Genomic DNA, 27,150 nt, shown 5'->3' on the forward strand with positions numbered 1-27,150 from the left:
TAGGGCAGAGTCATGAGCATCTTGTCATTATATTCACATCTCTGGTGTAAATGGGAAGGTGCACAGAAGGAGCAATACAGGCATTTAGAATATTGCGCAAAAACATACATTTGAATTCATCAAATGAATTCGATATATCGCCCAGCCCTACAAGAGAGGAGCCTGGTTCTCACACTTGCGTGTGTGTGCGATCATAGAAGTGACACCACATGAACTAGACTTCAAGCACGTCTCCACCGCAGTACACACGCATCACAACCGTCCCTCCACACACACATACAGTCCTTTTTCCGCACACCCAAGCTCATTTCACAGCAGGTCACCCTACAGTGCACAGGCCTTCACACACATGATTAAGGCTAATGAGAGTTTAGGGAGAAGCAGAGGGGGCCTGTGCTCAGTTAAGCAGCATCAGCTTCACCCATATAAAGCCTGATGTTAATCCCATCTTCACCTTCCGTATCTGAGCAGCTCACCGGCCAGTGAAACTGAATCACTGCATGGCTAAACCCACTACAGATGGCACCATAAATAGGTAACTGCCAAAATAAAGGAAACACCAACATAGTGTTTTAATAGGGCGTTGGGCCACTACAAGCCACCAGAACAACTTGAATGCACCGTGGCATATATTCTACAAGTGTCTGGAACCCTATTGGAGGGATTCAACACCATTATTCTACAATAAATTCCATAATTGGTGGAAAACGCTGTTTGTCGCCACTCCAGAATCTCCCATAAGTGTTCAATTGGGTTGGGATCTGGCGACACACACACACACACACACACACACACACACACACACACACACACACACACACACACACACACACACACACACACACACACACACACACACACACACACACGCCCTTTAAACCCCATATGCTCCTTTGAGACCCTTCTTTCAAAGTCACTGAGATCCTTCTTCTAGCCATGGTAGCCAAAATAATGGGCAGCTGGGCATTTTTATACATGACCTTAAGCATGATGGGATGCTAGTTGTTAATTAACTCAGGAACTACCAGTAGTGGTGCGTGGGTTAAATCACTGGTGAAGCCAAGCCAGTAAAAAAAGCTGTATTACAACCTATGCTGTGATAATTGCGTTGCGTGCTTTATAACCCATTCATTCATACGCCACTGTGATATACAGTACAATAAGGCAAGACAGCAAAAAGACGAGTCACACAGAGGCGGAATCATTTCAACTACACATTCGTTTGTTTCATGACAAAACTGGAGAGCAACATCTGTCCGGTGAAGTCCACAAAGCAAATATTAGATGTAACAAACAGTTACATGACCTACAGCAAGGTCCAGCAAGTTAATGTTTTCAACAGTTTACTAAACAACTACTGATTTACATCCACAGAGTCTAAAATAACATCCCAAATGCCCCAGGGCAGTAATTGTGGACATTGCCCTGTGTAGGGTGCTGTCTTTCGGATGGGACTTTAAATGGGTGTCCTGACTCTCTGTGGTCACTAATTGTCCTATGGCACTTATCGTAAGAGTAGGGGTGTGAACCCCGGTTTCCTGGCTAAATTCCCAATCTGGCCCTCATACCATCATGGCCACCTAATAATCCCTCCTATTTTTTCCAGACCTCAAAATTGGTCTCATGATGTGGTTTAAGCATTTTTGTGAATATAGAACATGTAGTTTATTGATAAAGTGTGATTTTGAGAGTGAAAACCGCAAACCTAGAAAAATAAAACAGAATTTACCAAAATATAAAAAGGGCTCTTTAACTGTGGAGTGACCTTAAAAATCTCTAACAAAAACAGCCTTTTTGAGATTGCGCCGTTATTGAAGTTGTTTGTGGTGACGAGGGGTGTTGTACAAAACAAAGTCATCAGCGATTGGATCGTCTCTATCCAATCTTAGTATCAGATCCAATGACGAATTGTCAAACTGCCGGTTTACCCATGTGTGTTCTGTCTCTGGCCCAACCCATCGGTTTCTGTACTATTAAGATGGCCCTGAATGTGTTCGCATTCGGTAAAGGGTTGGGGAGGTACTCCAATCCAGACTAATTGCGGTGAAGAAACTAACGTCCGTGGTGTGGCGTAGCATTTGGATGGAGCAAGGAGTCTGGGTAGCCCGAGAAATAGGGTATTTGCTCAGCCCTCAAATTAAATCGAACATTTAAGTAATGCGAGTATCATCTGCTTTCCCAGGCCAGTATTCTTTTCATTCAGGCCAGTAGCTTTCAGTTGTCACGGACCTGAATGTCGAGCCCTGTAATGGCATGTTACTTTAAAAGATGTCTAGTCTTTTAGCCTGGTTCTATGGAATGTAGGTACATTATGGGACACTAGTCAGGTAAAAAAATTGGTGCGCCCAAATCAAATGCTGGGTGCCATCAACTGAAAAAGTTAGTAGCACCAGTGGAAAAAGCCCTGCCCCCCCCCAAATCAACATTCAGGGCCTGATGTATTTGAGTTCTGTAAAAGCCTTTATTTCTGGTCACCTAACCATAGCCTAGGCTACATCTTTTGTAGAAGCTGCACTCCTAGAAGCTTAAGGAACAGTAACACTTTGAGAGGCTCTCTAGCTCTTGATGTTGTATATGGCTCTGCAGGCTATCACTGTGTCCCATTCGTGTGTGTGACCCCCATTGCCAGTGGTTATTTTTGGCCCGACTCTCCCTACTTCTCAGGGATCCATTTGCAGCTAGACACAAAACGATGTGATCCGCTTTCAGTAAAATGGCTCTCCTGCAAGCCGACTCGACATCCAAACCTTGCGATAATCCGCTATAATATGTTCCCTATTCCTATAATGACAGGCAATGTGCCATGTGGAATCATCTTAGGAATGGAATCAACATTTTTGATAAATGGGATACTTTTAAATTGTCTTATGTAATGGCACAGGATGAATCTAATCAAATCCTCCCTAGGGAATTAAGCAGTTCATAAGTTTATGAATCGACCGGGTAAAGCTGGTTTCAATCACAATACTAACAGAGACTTTATGTGTCAGAATCTGGTATGCTTATGCTCTGACGACGGTCTTTTTTTTTGACCGAAAGTTGCGCTGAAATGCCAACTATTTTCTTCAGTATACTGGGGTTGTGTGTGTTGTGTCATTATGGTATAGTATGCCTTTGACATGCTGTGGTTGTGTGTGTTCTCTCAGTATATTATCTATGTTTCTGACATCTTGTGATGTTCTCTCAGCATATTATCTATGTTTCTGACATCTTGTGGTGTTCTCTCAGTATATTATCTATGTTTCTGACATCTTGTGGTGTTCTCTCAGTATATTATCTATGTTTCTGACATCTTGTGGTGTTCTCTCAGTATATTATCTATGTTTCTGACATCTTGTGGTGTTCTCAGTATATTATCTATGTTTCTGACATCTTGTGGTGTTCTCAGTATATTATCTATGTTTCTGACATCTTGTGGTGGTCTCAGTATAGTATCTATGTTTCTGACATCTTGTGGTTGTGTGTGTTACTTCAGGAGAAGTCCAAGATGAGCTTCCTTATGGTGGACAGTGCTGGCATGGAGGACAAGCCTTTAAAAATCCCCAAGGAGGTGTGGCTGCTGGTGAACCACCTCTTTACCAAGTCCTGCCAACAGGTGAGAGGATAGTAAGGGGGAATGTTCAAAGCGCTATTCTCAAGTGCTGTCGCAATGAATTTGGATATTCCTCACAGATGGGTGAACTTGGTTAGCCTGGGATCCAAACGGATTATCGCTCCATTTCACTATTGTCACTTCAATTATTCTGTTTGGACGGAGCGAAACAGCACAACATTTTGTTTGTATTCCAGGCTAACCCTTCCAAGTACTATTCTAGACTTAGCGTCTCAGCCTCTAAATTGTATTCTACCCTACCCTTATTCCAAGGAAAAACAAAATGGCTGTAAACTCCTTACCATTATTTCAGGAGGACCTGTTCCAGACACCGGGCCTGCAGGAGGAGCTGCAGAGTATCATTGACTGCCTGGACACCAGCATTCCTGACTCCATCCGTATCCTTGCTCATATGTCCCCAGTCATTCCAAACCCTTTGGCCCAGATCCACTATTAGGCCCAGCCCTGTAACAGGAGACTGTGACTGAGATGCCACACAGCTATATGGGACACCGTGATAAAGTGGCTGCTATACACAGACTGCTGCCAAGGTGCATGGGGTGGTAGTATTAGGAGGTGCTACATTCACGACATACGTTACATAGATTTGCCATGTGGATGAAAAATGATGTGTGTGGTATTTGGGTTTTATGGTGTACAATTCTCCCTATCATCAGTGTTCCTGCCCATACACACACACACACACACACACACACACACAACCAGTGTGTGTGAGAGGATCAGTTTGAGCATGGAGAGGCGCAAGATTGCTATTCTTCATCACATAATGGGTAGCTATTTTGAATTCAAGGTGATTTGTAGGTCAGTGATTCTGCACAGTATGACAGCAATGTAGATGAAACACGCACACCGACCCTCTGCCACAAATCTATGTGTTATTCCCCGACTGTGTGTGTGTCAGCTGGTTGTAACCACTCGGTGGCCGAGGCCCTGTTGATATTTCTGGAAGCTCTGCCTGAGCCAGTAGTGTGTTACGAGCTCTACCAGCGCAGCCTGGACTGCTCCCACGACAGACGCCTCTGCAAACAGGTGCAGTGAATACATATTTCCACATAAAAATGTATGTACGTGATACCATATGAATCTGATAATGGATACGAGTTTGAGTCAGTGACTTCTATTGAATCGTTAAAAGCTCATATGGTCATTGGATACCCATGAGACATAGTTTGGCATCTAGGCTCTAGAAGGGTCTGGTTGGGGTTCTCATTTGTCTTCTCTCTGGGTTGTTTTGACAGTTGATCTCCCAGCTGCCCCGGGCTCACCGCAACGTGTTCCGCTACCTGATGGCCTTCCTCAAGGAGCTGCTGAAATACGCCCACAACAACAACCTCACTGCCAGCCTCATAGGTCAGTTCCCCCTGGCCACATTCTCTGCTTTCCGAGGTTGAGTTCACTAGGGTTCAATGTAGGAAAACATTTGACAACAGAATGCAAATATCAGTGTTCTTATTGGACATGTTCACGTAGAGTAGTTTGTCCTCACTTGACTCCATTTCAAAATGTATGCTCTCTACTGAACACAACCCAGATTTAGGGTCAATACCACTTCAATTCTGGAAATGAAATTCCCAAGTTTAGAAATGAAAAAAATATTCAGGAACTGGAATTCACTGAGTCCTGACTGAATTGAAAGGAAACATATCCAAACTACTCTTGCTTAAGAATTGCCTCTGTTTCTAACATCTTCCTCTACCTCTCTCTCTCCTCCACTGTGCCCCATGCCAGCTACCCTCTTTGCCAGCTTGCTCATCCGGCCCCCGCCCAAAATGGTGGGCCGACAGACCCCGCAGGACCGACAGAGAGCCGTCGTCTTCATCATGGGCTTCCTCATGGGAGGGGACGACGAGTGAGGGGTTAAGCGTCAGGGGTTAGGGCTCAGACATCCTCCAGGCTGGACCTTTTGATAACTGTTATAAGAGTGGAGTTTTGGTGCACTCAAGGCGTGTGTGTGGAGGACCATGGTGTGACACCCCTGCACCCCCTGGCCCTTAGGGGATGTGTGTTGGATCCTGTGGTGGGAGAGCAAACAGTGTAGTTATATGGGACCCTCTCTTTTATCACAGGTTCTTATCAATGCCCGGACCCCAGCCTTTGTAGTTCAGTCACTCACAACCATCATAGTTTTCACCTCTGCTCATAGTGTAGCTGCAGGACCAGGGGTTTAGGTGTTGGTTGCTTGGAGTGACAGTGAACTGACTGATGCCTCTCTGCACTTTTTGCTGTACCAGAAGACCTGTATGCCCTGTCTATGGATCACACCCCCCCGGCGACCCCCATGCGTCATATAACATGTTCCATGCCAAAATGACTCCCTATACCTGATCTGAATCTGAACTCTGAATGAAAATACAATATGTGTGTATGTATGTGTGTACTGTATGTATGCATGTATGTACGAACCCATAGATACTAATATAATGATGATCCGTTAGTCCATGACACTAAAGATGGACCACATAGGTGGTCGTCCAGAAGATTTGGATTGCAGCTACCCGATGCATCCTACTCTCGGGGTGAACTATTCAAACCATCAGTAGACAGTGATATTGGGCACAAAATACTTCTAGTGAACACAGAGAGACTGAGTGAATCCTTGCTTGTCGGAAAATCTGATAAAGGAAGATTTCCGTTGTTACAAGATAACGATGACAATGGGGAGAAGTCCCGTCTGGGTTCTGTGATATTGGGAGATGTTCGAATGATCAGTGGGCTGTACTTTAAACTAATGTTATTTATTCTCTTTTTTTCCTTGCATTACTTTTGTTCACCATCTTTATAGTTTATTTCACCTTCATAATTATTTTAAGAGACCACATTTTTGCATATTGTTTAACTGCCCATGGTTGTTCAAACCCACCTTTTGCTTCTGCCATTCTGAAACACGTGTTGTTCAATATCAGTGAGAGTACATTGCAACTCTGAACCCGTCACACTAACTTCACAATAGAGTGATCAGTCATCACGCCTGCATTTATTTGCCATTTTTATGGGCCAGTTTTTCAGACCCAGAGATGAACATTCTCTATTGAGCATGCTTTTTTTTTTTTTGTTCAAGAGTAGGCTTTTAATGAGTCCCAGAAACCAGCCCTACAGAACATCAGAGAGAAAACACCTCTACGGTATGTCTTAACTGTTGTAAATAGTCCTCCTGTCCCCATTGTCCACGATGTTTGACTCTGCTGTCAACTCTTACTATGCTGGTGCAAACTATGTGTTCTTGTGTTTTCAAAATGTATGTGCTGTGTGTTCGTCATGCAGGTGGTACCGTCGTTTTTAATGTCTGCCATGTCCTCATTTACTTTTTTTCTTTCCTTGCTTCAGCCTCACTATCTGCCTTCATGCTGATTTTAGAGCTTTGTTGTTTTGGGCTTGTGTGCTCATGCAAGGGTATTTTTTGTCACTTTGTCTCCCGCAGTATATTCAGACAATATAATGTCCTGTTTTGCTTTCTTTGTGTCCCAAATGGCAGCCTATTCCCTTTATAGTGCTCCACTTTAGACCAGAGCTCTGATCAAAAGCAGTGCACTATATAGGGTGCCATTTCAGACACACTCTTTTACCTTTTTCTGTGACTAAGCATTTTTTACAGTGCAGGTTGAACAGGATTTAGTTGTTCATTACACCCTGAGAAACGAAAACTGTTTTCCAGACACATTATCTTTTCTGGGCCACAAAGGAAATGTTTTTTTCCCCGAACGCTGTCGTGGATTGTATTATGGTTATGAAATGGGGAACTCCAATGCTGTGCAATTTCAACAGTGTTTCCTCCCTGTGTTTGACACTGTCTAGTAATTTTAGCAGTAATATGTCAAAATTTCTCCTGGTCGGCACTTTACAGGCCGGTTATGTGACACGGTTGGTATATGACACCCGTTTCCACTGGAACTGTTGCCCTGGCGTACGTCTCCAGTCAACTAATCATGCCAGAAAAGCCTGTTACTTAATCAACAGACACTTCAAGACTAGCCTGGTTCCGTACACTGTATGTGTTTGTAGCCAACCCCTCTATTATTTTCATTCAATGCTAAGGTATGACATCGAGTATTGATTTGCCTACAGCATACACAGTATGGAACCTGGCTACTACAGGTCCAGCCTAATAAATACATTTCAAACAGTGTTTCAATGGGTTAAATAACATTTATAGCTAACACACCGACAGTCTTGCCAGAAAAGCCTGTACTTCGTAATCTTGTTTAACAGGCATTGCTGGACCATTGCTACACCAGAAAATGCGTTCTGAGACGGAAGTTTTTGTTTCGGTGTGTTACATAATCTTATAGCTGTAACACTGACAGTTCGTTAATCAAAGCACTTACCGGTTTCTATGTCAGTGTTAGCTCTGTACCTGAAAGGAGTTTGAGTGGAGTGGGCCTTGTGTATATTTCTGTGCCTCGCTGCAATCATTCCATACAGTATATTTCTAAAATGGGCCAGGCATGCCTTTAGCATTCCTCAGAGTTGTCATAGACTTAAGCGCTTTGCTTAGCTTTGCTAAACCATGGCTGGCCCTGGATGGATTTGTCCTTCTGGTTGTCTCGGAGTCAAAAGAGGAGGAACAGGAAATCTGGTATTTTCATCTCATTCACAACACAAAGCTTTTACATCAGAAATAAGGCCAACCCAAGCTGAGGAGAGATTGTCAGGACTGAAAAGTCATATTTGGGAGAAATCCACACTCATGCCTCCTTATTTCTCTTCATCTGGCGCCTGTCTGTGTATTCATGTGTTGGTTTATGCGCTCTGCTCCTCTTCATGCCTCAAGTTTTGTAATGGTCTGTCTAGTAATAATGCTACATATGCAAAGGAAAACTTGCACAACTGTTTTCAATGTATATTTTGTGTGGTACTTTTAATTTATTTAACGGAAATAAAATAATGTACAAAAAACATCCTTTGTTTTAACTTTTTTTTCCTAAGAAATACCCAATTGTTCACATGTGATACTCTAAGTAATCACAGTCCCCCACTTTTGGAAATCCTAAGAAAACATTCAAGTCAACAATATGGTGACATCGTTGCTATGGCCGACTTGTCTGCTCCGTGTGAAATGGCCAGCTGTTGGTGTGAGCCCCTATAGTTAGTCCAGTCAGCGGGCCGTGAGAGATCCATCGCCTGGATGCAACATTCCCCTTCATCTCCATGTATAAAGTCCTCAAACTGGACTCGCTGTCATCCGTTTGCCATTATTTGTTACTGTAGCTCCAGCCTGCAGTACGTGTCCCAGTATCAACCATGGCCATGCTGAGAGTGTCGTCCTACCGCCGGCAGTTTGAGGAGCAATGGAGTCGGAATGGACTGTCCAGCGGAAGCTGTGGAGGGCAGTACCGCTCCTCAGCGGTCAAGGCCAGGTCAGTGTGTGGTTTCTTGGTAGCCCCCTCACCTCTTCATGGCTTAGAGGGCCTGGGTCCTATTCAGTTGGGGGGGGGGGGGCATTTAGAAACAGTGAAATGTGGAGGTACTACCTAAACTCAAGGATTATTGTTTCCTGTCACAAAATGTTTTGCTACGGTAAGCCCTATCAACGTGACTCAACATGCATACGGACCACTGGAGATGGGCTTTATGGAGAACACCCTGTGCACTGAGGATGGTTTACTACAGTGTACCACAGGCCGGAAAGCTAGTATGCTTTCTTCTTGGGGGACTGCTTAGATTATAACTAGAACGTGTCAGACAACATCCATGGGACCAGGCAGCAACATCCCAGGGACCAGACGTTCGTTTCCTTTCACTCCTTAAGTATTTCTAAATATTTATTTAATTGAATCGCAAGCAAATGTGTGGTAGCTTTGCATGGTTTTCATATGCAGTGTTGAATGTCCCCCAGTTGGCTGTTGTGTGTTTAGTGTTAGTTACGCACATTGGTTACATTAGGTGTCAGTCCCATGGGAAAAGTTAGAAGGGTGTTGACAAATGCCTTTTGTACTTCCATCAGATAATGACGACTTATTCCCCTTGGCTGTGTTCATTTACACAGATCTAATTTGGGAGGGGCAGCAATGCTATGCATTAAAGACTTTTTAGGGGTTGCGATCTTTCATTTTCTATGTACATCCACAAAATCTGACGCTGATACTTTTCTGAAATGTGTTATGCTAGTGTGTCTGTGTGTCTCTCCAGGGCTTTATACAAACTCGGGCCTCTCCTAAGCTGTGTGTCTCCCACAGGGGTGCGGCTGCTGAGGAGTGTTCGTGTGACCAGCTGGACTTTGTGACTGCCAAGACGCTCAATAAGGAGACTCTGGTCCGATTCGCTAAAGACCGCAGCACAATTGCCGCCCTAAATGATCGCTTTGTCGCCCTCATCAACATGGTGAGCCCGGGATGGATTCAACCCTTGAAACATTATTCTATGGTTCTATAATGTTATATAAACTTGACACCTAAGGGTCACAATGAACACTAACTTGAGCACTGTGCTCGATTTTAGATTGACCAACAAACACAGTAGAACCAATGGGAAAGTCCCAAAAGTTCAAAGATATTTCTTATTGTATTTGACCAAGTCTATTCTACACAGATGCTCCAAGGAAGCAACCCAAAAAGATTCTGGTAACCTTCCCCAAATTCCCAGATTTTCCAGAAATCACATTTGGAATATTCCCGCAATCAAGAAGGAATAAGCAGGAATTCTAATAGTCAAACTGGGAATTATGGGAAAATGACCAGAATTTTGCAACCCTTAACGTTCATGTACATTCCTATACCATTGTACATGCTGTGTGCGCCCTATAGGCACGCTGCTTTGAGGAGGACAATGAGTTTCTGGAGGCCCAGATCTGTGAGCTGGAGGAGAGGATGACCGGCCAACAGACCACCTCCACTGCCGTAGCTGTCCCTGAATACAGCCTGGACGCCGTGGTGGAGAGACTGCGCAAGGACAGGGTACATATTAACAATGCAGCAGAGTGGAGGCATTCATGTCACACGAATGTTAAGAGAAAAAGGAACCTGTTGTCTAATGGTGGTTGGTTCCCATGACAGATAAGTAGTGTGAATGTGTGTGCGAACGAATGTGAGTGTATATGTGTCAGCGTGAGCGTCTGTATGTACAGCCACTGTGCAGATGGAAAGAGGGGATACCTAGTCAGTTGTACAACTGAATATAGTTAAGTTGAATGCGTTTTCCGCATTTAACCCAACCCCTCTGAATCAGAGAGGCACGGGGGCTGCCAAATGGACAGGTAGCCATTGTCACAGACCATTACCATTACTTACCAGTGCCAGACTGATAAGTAATTGTGTGTGTCCAGGACCAGAGCCTGTTTGATGTGGAGGAGCTGAGGAGAGAGCTGGAGTGTCTGCAGGAGCAGTATGAGGAGACCGTTCAGCAGAGGACCCTCATCCAACTGGAGCAGGAAGACGTTGGCCTGGTAATGACCTCACTTCCTGTGCCATTTTGGTGTTATTGTTTAGTTATTGTGTTGAATTGGTGTCTTCGTTGGTAATTTATTCTCTAACAATAAGTAGACTTTTCATGTGTGCTACTGTCAATTTAGAACATGTATATAGACATAGATCTAACGTGTGGTGGCTCAACTTTTATACCCAATTTACCCAGTTTGAACATTCCTCAAAATGAAAGATTGAAAATAGGCAAGGAAGGGTGGAAAGAAACATGAAGTATCTAAATGTTCAAAGGCCAATATCTCTTTAGGAGCACTTATAAACTGACTGTACTAATGTATAACTACCACTAGACGGCACTATTGCCATGATTTGCCAACACTGTTTTATTCTCTACTATAAAAAAAAAAAAAACGAATTTCATAAGCTGTGTGGCTCAGCATAGCCCTGCTGCTCCTCTGTATCTCTACCCACAGGGTGTTGATTAATTATCAGTCCTACAGTCTGGGCCGGTGGCCACAACACAACCACAAAACCCCAGTCCTAACAAACCCTACCATCCCATTCCCTCACTGCCTGCCACACATGTTCCTGCCGTCACAGCCAATCTCCCCACTGCCAGCCCAGATATGGGAGAAGCCGTTTACATGTCTCCTTATTGAGTCATTCAGTCTTTAATTTCTCCTATACAGATGTAATACAGACTGTAATGTAGTCGGTGCAGTAATGCTGCTTGCTGGCTGGCTTGCTGGCTTGCTGGCTGGCTCAGCTTCTGGCTCCGATAGAAAAGCAGCTGGAGCGTGGAGAGAGCTTAGAGTCGGTGGGAAACAAACAAACAGAAACAGGCAGGGAGAGGAGAGATTGAATGTGATTGTGAACCAGTGTTGGAAGCAGCTCCACGAGAGGAGGCTGCAGTCTTTCTCAGTAGGCAAGCAGACAGACTTTGGAAGAAGCTTAAAACAAGGCATGGCTGGGTATTTAAAATCCAGCCTTGCCATTAGCTATTGATTAAGCCTGTTTGTATTTTGTGCTAAAGCTGCCCACATCTTGGACAACCTCCATGGTCTGTCTGTCCGTCTCTCTGCCAGCCAATTCTCTGAGTGTTCTTTTGAGCTTTTATCTGGGGCTGAGGCTTATAGTGTTTAAAAGGTTCAGCAGGCTCCCACCAAGGCTTCCCACAGTGGAAGAAGGCTGGAGGAGCTGGCTGGTTCTCATCCAAATCCTAAGCAGAAGACGATGCTATAAAGCACAGCTAGCCTGACGCGATGGATGGGGAACAAGAGAAGGGTGATCTAGGGGGGATTTCTTTGGTTTTTACAGTCCATAGACTGTGAGTGCATGACTCTCCAATTTACGGCCTTGTGTTTGCCCATAGATAACAGTAACAGACAGCCTGCCTTACGTGTCACGTCCATCAGGGACCCATGTGTTCCAGCAGCCACAGCAGGAAGGTTCCACCGTTGGACCCTACCCGTTTTGCATTCAGATACAAATGCTAGCACCAGGAGTAATTGAATTCATCACCAATTAATCAGGCACTTAAAAAGGGCTTGATAAACCCTGCCGCTGAATGGAATCGAGGACGAAGGCATTTTTAGCTAATTAGCCCCTCTTCCTCTGCCTTGCGTTGTCTAGTTATCTGCTGGTTGAGAAAATAGTGTGTCATGGTACTGAATTTCAAATCGACCCCTACCCCAAGCCCCTACCTCCTCCCCACCCCTTACCACCCCTAGCCCCCTGTTTCAGCATGACAATGCACGGCTCCATGTCACAAGGATCTGTACACAATTCCTGGATGTTGAAAATGTCCCAGTTCTTCCATGGACTGCATACTCACCAGAGATGTCACCCATTTAAGCAAGTTTGGGATGCTCTGGATCGATGTGTATGACCGCTTATTCCAGTTCCCTCCAATATCCAGAAACTTCACACAGCTATTGAAGAGGAGTGGGATAACATTCAACAGGCCACAATCAACAGCCTGATCAACTCTGTGAAGGAGATGTGTCATGCTGCATGAGGCAAATGGTGGTCACACCAGATACCGACTGGTTTTCTGATCCAGGTCCCTACCTTTTTTTAAGGTATCTGTGACCAACAGATGCATATCTGTATTCCCAGTCATGTGGAAGATTAGGGCTAAATGAATTTATTGCAATTGACTGATTTCTTTTTACGAACTGTAACTCAGTAAAATATTTAAAATGGTTGCATGTTGCGTTTTATGTTGTTCAGTGTAGATATTATTGGATTGGTGTAAGCCAGTGTTTCCCAATTATGGTTCTAGGGACCCATGCTTAATTTTTGCCCTAGCACTAACACACCTGATTCAACTAAAGGCTTAATCCGAGTTGATTAGTTGAATCAAGCGTCATAGTTCTAGGGCAAAAACAAACATGTGCACCCCTTTGGGCCCCCAGCACCAGGATTGGGAAACACTGGTGTAAGCAATCTTGTGAAAATGATATCTAGTCTATCAGAAGACAAGCGGGTGCTTTCGGTTTTCTATTGACCTGGCTGTCTGCTACCCCTTTTGTAGGAAGTGGATGTAGTGACTGCAGACTGTCTGGCCCTGAGGGAGCAGGTGAAAATCTATGAGGAACAACTGGCTCACATGGAGGCACAGCATGAGACGGTAAGAGAGAAGGGACATATCCTAGTTATGACTGGCTGGATGGCAAACATTGATTATCCCACAGTATTAGTACACAAATGTGGAAAAGTGTACTACTCAATGGCTCTCTGGGTCATTACTTACAAGTGCATGCCCACAGACTGTTTGCCCACTGAGTCTTCAGATCTCTGGCAAGGTTTGCTGAACCACCTCATTTACACAAGCAGTAAGCTTTTCTGTTTAGGGTTTGCCGGAGGCAACACGGTTCAGATGACCCCGGCCACCTTGTTGATTAGGTTTTACCATGAACAGTAGTTATTTTACAAGGAACAATTGTGATACTGAGGCAGGATTAGAGCACAGCAAAGCAGGGTAGAACCAGAATAAGCCTTGCCAAGGATAGATCTCACAGGTGATATAACCAGTTGTTAAAGGAAATTTCTAACATGTGAAGTTCATAAGAGCATATCAAGTAATGGCTTTAATTTCTGGTCAAACAGAGGGAAAGGGGGTCTTAGAAAACATTTGCAAACAAAAAGTCTTAAAGGGTATTAGAAATACATCAAAACACAAGTTGAAGTAAAGACCTCTGCCAACTAATATCAGCACTTATATTTTGTTTTGGAGAAATTATTTTCCTTCTGTTATTTTAAGAAACATTGCCTTGTGCCTTGTAATTCCATTACCAAAAACCCACATATCTTTAAAGGGCCAGTGCAGTCAAAAATGTAATTGACCTGTGTTTTCTATATATTTCCACACTATATAATTGTTTTAATTTATTGTCACAAACACCAGATAGCTGCAGTGAAATGTATTGTTTGAGGTTGGAATAATACTGTGAAATCATGAAAATGATAATGCCCTTTTAGTGTTTGAAAAGACTGCTGGAAATGTGTCTATTTTAGCCTGCCTGGTGACATCACCAGGTGGTAAATGAGTTTATAGACCAATCATTTTATTTATTTTTTATTTTACCAGGTAAGTTGACTGAACACGTTCTCATTTACAGCATGACCTGGGGAATAGTTACAAGGGAGAGGAGGAGGGATGAATGAGCCAATTGGAAGCTGGGGATGATTAGGAGGTCATGATGGTATGATGGCCAGATTGGGAATTTATCCAGGACACCGGGGTTAACACCCCTACTCTTACCATAACTGCCATGGGACCTTTAGTGACCACTGAGAGTCAGGGCACCCGTTTATCGTCCCACCCGAAAGACGGCACTCTACACAGGGCAATGTCAGCAGCATACCACCCTGCATCCAAATGTTGGCTTGCTTCTGAAGCTAAGCAGGGTTGGTCCTGGTTGGTCCCTGCATGGGAGACCAGATGCTGCTGGAAGTGGTGTTGGAGGGCCAGTAGGAGGCACCCTTTCCTCTGGTCTAAAAAAAATATTCCAATTCCCCAGGGCAGTGATTGGGGACATTACCCTGTGTTGGGTGCCTACTTTCGGATGGGACGTTAAATGGGTGTCCTGACTCTCTGTGGTCACTAAAGGTCCCGTGGCACTTATCGTAAGAGTAGGAGTGTTAATGCAATATCAGAGGGAGAGGGGCAGAAGGAGACAGCAGAATAGAAGGTAGGAGAGGCCGAGGCGGTAGGAGAGGCCGAGGCGGTAGGAGAGGCCGAGGCAGAGAGACAAGAAACTGGGAGCAGTGAGAGAGGGAGAAAGCGAGGCAGTTCCATCACTCTGTTTTTTTTCTCCTCTGTGAAGCCCGGCCACTCGGCTGGCCGGCTACGTTTAACACACTCCCTCAGGGACATGCTCGATAACTCCCTGCACTGAATAACTCACAGCACCGGCTCAATACCAAATGAAAACAGAAGTCCTCCTTTGTTTTATTAACTGCTATTATTACCAGGCATTTCCAAACACCTATTCCCCTGATGAATCAGCCGCCGTTACTCATGTCGAGGAAAAATTAGATGAGGGTCAAGCTGCTTGGGTATTTCTCCAACACTTCATTCTACTATGATGGATGCATGGAGGTTAATAATGGAGTTTTAGGTATTGTGACCTGAAGACGTACATGGTGGGGGCTTAATGTTGTTACCTACTTACATAATGGTGTGTGTGTGTCTGCAGATGGTTCAGAACATGGTGGCCCCTGTAGAGGGTCCAGCTGCAGCAGGGAGAGGAGTCCTGGAGTTCTGCAACCCTGACATCAAGTCAGCCATCATAGATATCAAGGAGAACTACAGCCAGCTGGCTGAGACCATCCAGGTACAGAGTCTGGAGCATACACACAATGTGCATGTCACAAAAACAGAACACACATACTCTTCAATGTAACTCCTGACAGCCCACTCACCGGCTACACACCACTCCCCCTTTCTTCCCCAAACCGTCTGGCTAAACCTGAGCCTTCTCACATCGCAGAGGGATGGGCCTGCTTGTTTTCTTTTCCTCTTGAAATAACACTAGAGGCGAACCTTAGAATCAGAGGTGCTGCCGCACACCAGTACAGACCCACTTTGTCCCTCCTGTGTCTTGCGTTGGTGTGTCTATGTTGGTGTGTTTCAGAAAGAGAGTGTGTGTTACAAGCTAGAGGTGCTCTGCTGGGGTCAACCTTGCTCTCCGGTGGGTCTGACCCTCCTTAGGGTCCCGGGTCGGGGATGTCTGCCCCCCCTAGCAAGGTCACGTTCGTAATCAGACCCCTGGGCTCCTTCCCAGGCCCCTAGGCGGCGTGTGTGTGTGCATGTGTATGTGAAAAGGCTTTGGGCTAAATTTACAGCCAGGTTACCCGTGATTAAAGTCAATATTTGACGTCCATTTATGTCTGTGGATGTCAAAAGATGACCTGGACACCGGCCACTAGGGGCAACAGTGAGCGCTGTTACCGTCAACTAAGTTTTGGTTTTGCAAGGCCGTTGTGGACGGGGATGGTGGATGGGCGTGAGCATCGACCTCTGATTCCAAAGGTTGCAAATTTGAATCCAGTGATAGAAACTTTAAGATTTCGGAGTTAATGCCTAAACTTAACCCTAACCTTTAACATTAAAAGTTAATGCCTAAATGTAACCCTAACCTTTAACATTAAAAGTTAATTCCTAAACGTAACCCTAACCTTAAACATTAGAAGTTCATTCCTAAACTTAACCTTACACACTTTGAAATTTGACGTTTGCAACAACTTCGAAATTTGACGTTTGCAAAACATGGATGAACGTCTAATTCTGATGTGAGACTGTGAGAACTAGTTGAAATTGACCACAGCTCTTATTCTCTCTAACCCAGACACTTACACTCTCCTTCCCACTTCATCCTCCCCTCCTCCTCCTTCCCTCGTTCATTGCCAGCTGGACAGCTTGTGGTCTGGGCCTGGCCTCCATTAGTGTCTCACAAGGTGCAATTGTCTCCATCCCCAAATGATTGCCATTGGGATTGAAGTGTAATTGTCATTGCTGGCTGACTCTGACACACCTGTGAGCCCTTGTTGCCACTCATTTGCTGTCTTAAGTTGTTCCCCTTCACCATTCCCTTTATGGTGGAAAGGGTAACACTTTATTGGAAGTGTATCTACATAAGGACTTCATTGCACATGAATAACCCATGCATACTGCATTTCTAAACAACAACCGTAAGACAACTGAAATATCTACTTGTGGTTATTGTACTTACCCCCCCGGAAAGTAATTTAAGGGAAACACTGTCATCTAGTGTCATGCAGTAAATTGAAGGTAGTAACTATGTTATGTTCCAGTGTGAGTGCAGGGAAACTGGTGCGGTTGTCCCCGGTGCTGTTGTTGCTGGTGCTGTTGTCGCCATTGGAGCTGGAAAGGAGTTGGCGGTGGCCAGACCTGCGGGGGTCACAGGCGTCGGCCAAATAACGGACGTCAGCGAACTGAAGAAACTGGTGAGGAACCGCTTTCTCTCTCTCTCTCTGGCATGCACCTACTTTTTTTTTTTAGACAATCACTACCTGCTGATTTTACTCTGTTTTCTCAAGTTTTCTTACTTTCCTTCCAGTAAATTCACAGCTCCCAGACATCTTCTTAGAGAAGCCCCACCATGGGTTCAGCATCAAACATCAGCCACGAAATCGAGAGGAATTGTAGAAAATGTATGGCTTCTTCCCACAGACAGTAAAGTATAGGGAGGGAAAGGCAGTTCACTCCTCAGGAGTTCTCCATGAGTGATCTCTCTCTCTCTCTCTCTCTCTCTCTCTCTCTCTCTCTCTCTCATTCATATATTTTTAGACAGACTTTTCACAGTACTCTCTCTTCTTCATCATCAACTTCTTAAAACTTCACACATTCCTCCTCTGTGTCTCAAGAGACCCCAAACTGAACAATGGAAATAGAACCTCATCTATCACCCATCTCCTAGAGAAAAAGAAACACACAACAGACAGGCTTTATTGAGAAAATGGTAGAATGTCTCAGTACAGTCTTTCACGAATTAGTCTCCAACCACCCCAAAACTCAATGATTCACTCAAGTTTACAGTATTCAAGGAAATGCTGGAACTTCCCATTGCAGTTCATCCATCATTCAAGAATCAACACTTAATAGAATCAGGCCCCCTCAGTAACCACAGTCGCGCTCTCATAACACCGTCTCCTCTTCCCTTAATGTGCAGCGCGTGAGCCCTCGCTCTGCCTAGCCTGGGCCTAGTCTGATGGACATGTCCCTGCCTGTCTCCCTTAATCTATCTCTCACCGGCCATGATGGATGTTCCAGTTCTGGTTTCTCACTGAGACACAACTTGGCCAAACAAACAACCTTGCAGTGAAATCAGACTCAGCTTAGAGATGTGTATAATAGAGGGGGATGACACACACCCACCCCCCTGCCCACACACAGGGCATCCAACCAGGGGGGAGAGAGAGAGAGAGAGAGGGGGGGGAGAGAGAGAGAGAGGGAGGGGGGAGAGAGAGACCTAGCTGACTGGGGCCGTCTGCCAGATGACTCACTATATAGTTCACTACTTTTGACCAGATGTCAAAAGTAATGTACTATATAGAGAATCGAGTGCCATTTAGGACGTAGCCTGGAGCTCCTGTGATCTACCTGAAAGAGAAGCAGACAGCCTGATCCTCATCCGTCTCTGACAGCTAATTGTTTAACTTCTCTGGACAAAAATATAAATGCAACATGCAACAATTTCAAAGATTTTACTTAGTTACAGTTCATATGAGGAAATCAGTCAATTGAAATAAATTCATTAGTCGCTAGTCTATGGATTTCACATGACTGGAAATACAGATATGCCACTGTTGGTCATAGATATCTTTCACGGTATTTCTGTGTGTTCAAATTGCCATCGCTAAAATTAAATTGCATTTGTTGTCCGTAGCTTAAGCCTGCCCACACCATAACCCCACCGCCACCATGGGGCACAATGTTCACAACATTGACATCAGCCAACATGACGCCATACACGTGGTCTGCGAATTCTCTAAAACGTTGGACATTAAATTCTCTGGCAACAGCTCTAGTGGACATTCCTGCAATCAGCATGCCAATTGCACACTCCCTCAACACTTTAGACATCTGTGGTATTGTGTTGTGTGACAAAACTGCACATTTTAGAGTGGCCTTTTATTGTCGCCAGCACAAGTTGCACCTGTGTAATGATCATGATGTTTAATCAGCTTCGTGATATGCCACACCTGTCAGGTGGATGGATTATCTTTGCGAAGGAGAAATGCTCACTAACAGGGATGTTAAAAAATTTGTGCACAAAATTTGAGCTTTTCGTGTGTATGGAACATTTCTGCGATCTTTTATTTCAATTCATGAAACACTTTACATGTTGGTGTTACGTACGCCTCTAGGAAGAGGGAACGCAACGCCCTGTTACAACTCAACTCCCCATAGAGTGAAAGAGGTATGGGACTGTAGGTGCGAGTAAGGATGACAAAGGCAGAGAATTTACCGTTTACTGGGAATTTATTCCGTCACACGGTAAATTTGGGGAAAAGGGGCTGAACGGAACCAAAGCAAAGAAACTAAATGTCAAAGCCCCCTCCCCTACCTTACCTGCCTACCCACTACTTACCTAACTTAGCACCACCTGGTGCGCTAACCAAAATACAGGGGGTGGTCCGCCCAGGTCTTACCTAGTGTGCATAGACAGTGAATACTACGGGTTACGTATGCCCGCAGGCCTCTTGCCTAAGCACTCCCTAGGTGCCTTCCCCTTCCCCCATGGGAACAAAAACAGAATACAAACGTAAGTAAACAATTTCAATAATCAAAAACACTGCCTCCTATGGGGACACACATACCTTAAAAGCAGCGGCTACAAAATACTTAACAAAAAACCTGTCTCTCAGCAAAAACCAACACATAACATACTAATCATCTCCCTCAGCAACAATCACAGAACATCAGCTCTATCTGAGAAACAACCAACACATGATATAACCCTCAGCTATCTTCTGAGCAACAGAACACTGGCTTATATAGCTGGAAGAAGGAATCTAATGGGATACAGCTGTATCCTGACGAGGGGACGGGGTCAGCTCTCCAATCATCGATGTGGCCGACCAATCGGCTGCTTGGGGGGAATTTCAGGAAGCCATCCTGAAACACACACATACAAACAAAAACCGGGGAACGTAACAGTTGGATATATATTTTTGTTCAGTGTACTTACAGCAGGAAGCCGGGTGTGATTGTATGTGTGTTAGGAAGAGAGTATACAGTTTGAGGTTTCAATGTGCTGTTTAGAATGACATTGGCAGAGATTAAGTCACGCATCTCATGTTTCCTCTGACCATGTACCTGAATTTCTGTGTTTTTGCGTGTTTGTACTTGTGTGTATAGATTGCAGAGCTTGAAAAGGAGCTTGCAGAGCTGGAGAAGTGTGGTGAGGAGCTGGAAGATGAGATTGAGATGAAGAGAGAAGCATATGTGGAGGAGATCTTTGAGCTGGAGGTAAGAGAGACAGACCACACCGAGCTTAAACTGACCCCAGTACAGTACCCCACCATCTCTGCTCCAAGTAGACACTGCCCCTAATCACAGATCTAAGAACAGTTGACCCTACTCTCAATCCTAATCACATATCTAGGAACAATTTATCCTTCCCTCAATCCGAACCAAAGATCTAGAAACTGTTTTTCTCACCCTCAAACCGAATCACAGATCTAGGAATAGTTTACCCTACCCTCAATCCTAAGGGTAGAAAGTTAAATATCAGACCATAGACCAGCTGTTAGGGTCAACTTCTACCTCCACCCATCCCATAAACCCAATGGCTCTATTCCAATAACTTCTACCTCCACCCATCCCATAAACCCAATGGCTCTATTCCAATAACTTCTACCTCCACCCATCCCATAAACCCAATGGCTCTATTCCAATAACTTCTACCTCCACCCATCCCATAAACCCAATGGCTCGATTCCAATAAACACACTAGCATACCACTTAGAATGTGTCCAATACTTAGATACATGGCTTAACACTAAGTGGTAGTATGCTTGTACGGCTATTAGAACATGGCCCATTATCTCTCTGTTTCTCCTCAGTGTCGTATTGAGGAGATGCGGGAGCAGCAGTATGACCTGCAGGTCCAGATGAGGGAACAATGTGATGACTATGAGGAGCTGCTGGGTCAGAAGATGGCCCGGGAAATCGAGATCGCTGCCTACAGGTGGGCCCTATCAAATCAAATTGTATTTGTCACATGCGCAAAATACAACAGGTGTAGACCTTACCGTGAAATGCTTACTTATATTATCTTAACCAACAATGCAGCTCAAGAAATAGTTAAGAAAATATTTACTAAATAAACGAAAATGAAATATATATATATATATATATATATATATATATATATATATATATATATATATATATATATATATATATATATATATATGTATCAGAGAAGTAACACAAGAAAATTACGTAAGGCTATATACAGGGCGTATCGGTACAATACCGCAACACTTCTTTAATATTAGACATCGTGCACCATCAGTTACTGACAAATAGACACACCCCCTCGACCCTTGTCTTACCAGATGTAGCTGCTCTGTCCACTGATGCACGGAGAAGCCAGCCAGCTCATATTACGTGTCGTCGTTCAGCCACGCCTCGGTGAAACATAAGATATTACAGTTTTTAATGTCCTGTTGGTAGGGTAGTCTTAATCATAGATCGTCTAGCTAATTTTCTAATGATTCCACGTTGGCCAATAATATGGAGGGTAGTGGTGGTTTACTTACTCATTGGCACTCCTCCCCCTTTTTCTGTCTTTGCTTCACAAAGCATATCCTTCACATCGGAATCTTTAAAGAAAAAATATTTTTCCAGTTTGAGTTTGAATAATTGCTTTTCTGATATCCAGAAGCTCTTTTCGGTCATAAGAGAAGGTAGCAGCAACATTATGTACAAAACAAGTTACAAACAATGCGAAAAAACAAACAAAATAGCACAGTTGGTCAGGAGTCAGTAAAATGGCAGCCATCCCCTCCAGCACCATACTAGAGGCACTGATACATTTAACCCAAAATTCCTATGCATAACAATGGATAACCTACAGGGTACTCAAGGCTTATGTAGTAGTGAAAAAGACTGCACAGCAGTGTTAACTAGTGATTGTTCAAACATGATTGGTCACAGACAACAACAGCACAAAGGTCAAGAAGGTAGAGACAACAATGCATCACGCAAAGCAACCACAACTGTCAGTAAGAGTGTCCATGATTGAGTCTTTGAATGAAGAAATTGAGATAAAACTGTCCAGTTTGAGTGTTTGTTGCAGCTCGTTCCTGTCACTAGCTGCAACGAACTGAAAAGAGGACTGACCCAGGGATGTGTGCGCTTTGGGGACCTTTAACAGAATGTTACTGACAGAACGGGTGTTGTATGTGGAGGATGAGGGCTGCAGTTGGTATCTCTGATAGGGGGGAGTGAAGCCTAAGAGGGTTTTATAAAATAAGCATCAACCGTCTTGCGACGTGTATACAGAGATGACCAGTTTACAGAGGAATATAGAGTGCAGTGATGTGTCCTATAAGGAGCATTGGTGGCGAATCGGATGGCTGAATGGTAAAGACCATCTAGCCATTCCAGAGCATCCTTACCTGCCGATCTATAAATTACGTCTCCGTAATCTAGCATGGGTAGGATGGTCATCTGAATCAGGGTTAGTTTGGAAGCTGGGGTGAAAGAGGAGTGATTACGATAGAGGAAACCAAGTCTAGATTTAACTTTAGCCTGCAGCTTTGATATGTGCTGAGAGAAGGACAGTGCACCGTCTAGCCATACTCCCAAGTACTTGTATGAGGTGACTACCTCAAGCGCTAAACCCTCAGAGGTAGTAATAACACTTGTGGGGAGAGGGGCATTCTTCTTACCAAACCACATGACCTTTGTTTTGGAGGTGTTCAGAACAAGGCAGAGAAAGCTTGTTGGACACTTACAAAGCTTTTTTGTAGTGCGTTTAAAACAAAATCCAGGGAGGGGCCAGCTGAGTAGAAGACTATATCAGCTGCATATAAATGGATGAGAGAGCTTCCTACTGCCTGAACTATGTTGTTGATGTAAATTGAGAAGAGTGTACAGAGGCCTCTGTAGTATTACAATGACAATGGCATCTTCAGATGACGTGATATTTTCGATTTTGTTCACAATATTTGTGTAGCCCTACATTGTGAACATGTAGTATATGTGACATGTCACCTGTGCAACTCCATATCCATAATATCCATATTAAGACATTCCTGAGAACAAAGGCCTGACATCCGAGGTTAACTGGGGTCACAGGAAACAAAGGCCCTACGACAGCCCCAGAAAACATGATGCAGTTTCCTGTCCGGTGTCCTTGAAGACGTTTTTGTGTTGCTGTCATGCCTCCCTCCTGTTGTGTGTGTGTCTTTGTGCCTGTCTATCTGTGCGCTCAACCATCTGCCATCCTGGTATGTAGAATGATGCACTTTGCCCTTGCCGACCCCCTACATTTGGACTCCCCTCCATACGCATCCGATCCTTGGGAGGCCCCCCCGATACATCCTTGTGGATCAGGAAGAGGCAGCCTCAAACAATTCCTCATTAGAATGGACAGGGGGGACCTCACACTGTCAGGACCGTGGGCTGGGTCTCTGCCAAGCCACTTTATCCGCCAGCCTGTTAATGTCAGCAGCCCCGCAACACACCATAGCCTCCTTTTAAACACTCTGGTCCCTGAACAGACTGTTCCAAAGACACGCACCACATAGACTCAAGACACGGGCGCACATTAACATACACACACACGGACACTTAGGCAAGGCACAGGCAGGCAAGATGGTCTGGGTGCGACATTGCTTAACTTTTTTAAAACATTTTGCTAACAGGGCTGTTTTGTCATCTGTGATTAAAACCATGAATAAGAGATTAAATATAGCTTCTCTCCACACTTTGGAAATGTGTCTGCGGAAGAGAGCCTAATGACACGAGTCTCGCCTGTAAAATGTACACTGAGCCGTTTGGACCAGATGCTCGCCGCTGTTGTAGCTCCCCAGTAACAGAGTCTTAATGTTAACAATTCACTTTCAGCAGTATTACGTGTGTAACTCGGACTGTGAGCAGGGCCTATAGGGCTCTGGTCAAAAGTAGTGCACTATAGGGAATAAGGTGCCATTTGGGACACAAACAATGTCTTAGTGGTAGACAACACAACAACAAGCAGAAGTTTAAACAGATATTGAGATTACCCCTAGCCCTGATATGGTGGCTATAATGAATGAAATAGGAAAAATAGGAACAACTGATGGAATTCATCTGATCTAATTCACATCTTATCTAAACATTCTGGTTGAAATCAAGTGCTGGACAGAAAAATGTTCTCAATAATATGAAAAAGTAATGTCCGTAACTCCGATAGGTATGCTTCCATAGTGGCTTATTAAGAAGTACATCAAACAGACAATGTTTCTATGGAGGCTAGCTATGTTGGGTCTAAGTCCTCCTAGCTGAAGTGGAAGAACTCTGTGTGTGTGTGTGTGTGTGTGTGTGTGTGTGTTATCAGCAGACCTTCTTACAGTTGTTTTCCTCTTCCTCTCTTCCCTTTCCTCTCTTCTATTCCCAGAGGTTTGGTGGAAGAGGAGGATGAGAGGCTTTGCTACCTGTGAGAGGAACCGATGCAGACCAGACCAACCAACCTGCTTTCGGCGATGGATATCCTCCCATACAGATTTCATGCGTTGCCAAAACACAACAGACCTAAGTCAGCCATTAGAGATCACATGAAGCTAACCGCCACACAACCATTTGAGCAGATGTAAAAGTATCATTGACCGATTAATCATGACAGAGGTCTGGAGGGTGTGCCAGGGCCATTGATAACAGGTCACTGGCAGGTGACCCCTGTCCTATAAGAAAGATGGAATTGTCTAACATTGGGGTGGAGGGGGATGGGACTGGGTAGAGAGTGTGTATTCAGTGTCTGTGAAATTTCCCTAAGTGGTCTCTATCTGTTGTGGCTACAGTCTCTGGAGCTAACTCACTGATATGACACACACACACACACACACACACACACACACACACACACACACACACACACACACACACACACACACACACACTGACTGGCCCTGCAGAATCATTTACCTCCCGTTACCCCTCACTCCAGCATGAGCCCATTAAACGCTCTTAACCACTGACCTCTCCACTGTTCACAGCCATTGGACAGCTCTTATATCCCATAAGATAGGTGACCTGCCATGATCGGTTAAGGCTATCATTTGTTTTACAGTCATGCATTAATGTTTTACACAGAAATGGCAGTCAAGTCAGTTACACTGTTCATGTATACTTGCGAACTGGTATATTAGCTTTGCAAATAGTTGTTTTAAGTTGACATTCTGCAGCTCCGTACAGCTGGCCAGCAGATAGCTTTTGTGCTGTTCCTGACTTATTTGCTCATTCTCTGCCCATGACACCTGGAAGAACTTAGTCAAGTTAAAACCAGAACAATAAAAAAAACATTTTGCTTGACATCACCTTCTTGTCTTTTTCACTCTCACCTTAAGTGCCTTACCTCACAATCATACCTGTACATTTAACAGAGGATGAGTTATGCTGTGTGATCCCTTCCCCATTTGTCTTCATGCTTAACCTCACATGTGAATGTTCTTGGCTATTAACGGTATCAGAGGCTTGTTAGCTCAGCCATAAAGATGAACAATACCGCTAATATTGACCGGTGATCTCCTGGTGAATTGAAACACATCCACACAGACACTAGGAGAAGGCTGCAAGCGGTCAGGGGGACTTGTTTAATTGTGTGGACATGAAACATGGTGAGCAGTGGAGGAAGCAGACCGGTGGGTCTGTGGGCCTTTATTTTCTCAGGGCTGCAGCACTCAATCATGTTCTCTGCCTCTGAGGACTGGACCCACAGAAGACTTATATCCCACCCAGCCCCCTGCCACCCCCCTCTTTTTTAAAAATGTATTGTATTTCACCTTTATTTAACCAGGTAGACCAGTTGAGAACAAGTTCTCATTTACAACTGTGTCCTGGCCAAGATAAAGCAAAGCAGTGCAACACAGTTACACATGGAATAAACAAACTTAGTCAATAACACAACAGAAAAATCTGTATACATTTACATTATAGTCATTTAGCAGACGCTCTTATCCAGAGCGACTTACAGTAGTGAATGCATACATTTCATACATTTTTTTTTTCTTCTTCCGTACTGGTCCCCCGTGGGAATCGAACCCACAACCCTGGTGTTGCAAACACCATGCGCTACCAACTGAGCCACACGTGTGTAAATGAAGTATGAAGGTAAGGAGGTAAGTATGGCGGTAAGGCAATAAATAGGCCATAGTGGTGAAGTAATTACAATTTAGCAATTAACACTGGAGTGATATATGTGCAGATGAGGATGTGCAAGTAGAAATACTGGTGTGCAAAAGAGCAGAGAAAAAAAAATGAGGTAGGTCGTTGGTTAGATGGGCTATTTACAAATGGGCTGTTTACAGCTGCAGTGATCGGTAAGCTGCTCTGACAGCTGACGCTTAAAGTTAGTGAGGGAGATATAAGTCTCCAACTTCAGTGATTTTTGCAATTCGTTCCAGTCATTGGCAGCAGAGAACTGCAAGGAATGGCGGCCAAAGGAGGTGTTGGCTTTGAGGATGACCAGTGAAATATACCTGCTGGATCGCGTGCTACAAGATAAGGCAGAGCTTTACTAGCAAAGACTTAAAGATGACCTGGAGCCAGTGGGTGTGGCGACGAATATGTAGCGAGGACCAGCCAACGAGAGCATACAGGTCACAGTGGTGGGTAGTATATGGGGCTTTGGTGACAAAACGGATGGCACTGTGATAGACTGCTTCCAATTTGTTGAGTAGAGTGTTGGAGGCTATTTTGTAAATTACATCACCGAAGTCAAGGATTGGTGGGATAGTCAGTTTTACGAGGGTATGTTTGGCAGCATGAGTGAAGGAGGCTTTGTTGCAAAATAGGAAGCCAATTCTAGATTTAATTTTGGATTGGAGATGCTTAATATGAGTCTGGAAGGAGAGTTTACAGTCTAGCCAGACACCTAGGTTTTTATAGTTGTCCACATATTCTAAATCAGAAACGTCCAGAGTAGTGATGCTGGACGG

At 44.3% G+C, this 27,150-nt stretch overlaps 2 protein-coding genes and 1 long non-coding RNA gene across 10 annotated transcripts in view; 2 read left to right on the forward strand and 1 right to left on the reverse strand.

Moving 5' to 3' along the window:
- Positions 1-8,508, forward strand: part of ocrl (OCRL inositol polyphosphate-5-phosphatase) — a 35,955-nt gene extending 27,447 nt beyond the window's left edge. For all 8 annotated transcript variants that reach the window (XM_045723836.1, XM_045723832.1, XM_014211813.1 and 5 more), the window contains 5 exons: positions 3,476-3,595; positions 3,906-3,990; positions 4,515-4,642; positions 4,852-4,963; positions 5,342-8,508. In XM_045723836.1, coding sequence (XP_045579792.1) covers positions 3,476-3,595; positions 3,906-3,990; positions 4,515-4,642; positions 4,852-4,963; positions 5,342-5,466 — 570 coding nt within the window. In that variant the 3' untranslated portion in view covers positions 5,467-8,508. The remainder of the gene's footprint in view (positions 1-3,475; positions 3,596-3,905; positions 3,991-4,514; positions 4,643-4,851; positions 4,964-5,341) is intronic.
- Positions 8,509-8,783: 275 nt separating this feature from the next.
- vimr2 (vimentin-related 2) lies at positions 8,784-25,525 on the forward strand. Its single transcript, XM_014211819.2, has 10 exons — positions 8,784-8,967; positions 9,787-9,931; positions 10,354-10,503; positions 10,872-10,991; positions 13,505-13,600; positions 15,672-15,809; positions 17,290-17,442; positions 20,360-20,470; positions 21,067-21,191; positions 24,615-25,525. Exons 1-10 carry the CDS (start codon positions 8,852-8,854, stop codon positions 24,655-24,657), a joined length of 1,197 nt encoding a protein of 398 aa, XP_014067294.1. The 5' UTR covers positions 8,784-8,851; the 3' UTR covers positions 24,658-25,525.
- LOC106611528 (uncharacterized) lies at positions 19,995-21,864 on the reverse strand. Its single transcript, XR_001330116.2, has 3 exons — positions 21,769-21,864; positions 21,562-21,636; positions 19,995-20,116 (listed from the first exon to the last, which is right to left on the reverse strand). It is a non-coding gene; the product is annotated as an uncharacterized lncRNA (long non-coding RNA).
- Positions 25,526-27,150: the final 1,625 nt, after the last annotated feature.

This window comes from Salmo salar, chromosome ssa09 (genome assembly GCF_905237065.1).
Source record: "Salmo salar chromosome ssa09, Ssal_v3.1, whole genome shotgun sequence".
Lineage (NCBI taxonomy): Eukaryota > Metazoa > Chordata > Actinopteri > Salmoniformes > Salmonidae > Salmo > Salmo salar.

Excerpts from the sequence above, each read along its gene's own strand:
- vimr2 (XM_014211819.2), top strand. The coding sequence starts at position 8,852 with ATGGCCATGCTGAGAGTGTCGTCCTACCGCCGGCAGTTTGAGGAGCAA. Across the intron at positions 8,968-9,786 it reads TCCTCAGCGGTCAAGGCCAG|GGGTGCGGCTGCTGAGGAGT; the intron begins GTCAGTGTGTGG and ends TGTCTCCCACAG. Across the intron at positions 10,992-13,504 it reads AGCAGGAAGACGTTGGCCTG|GAAGTGGATGTAGTGACTGC; the intron begins GTAATGACCTCA and ends CCCCTTTTGTAG.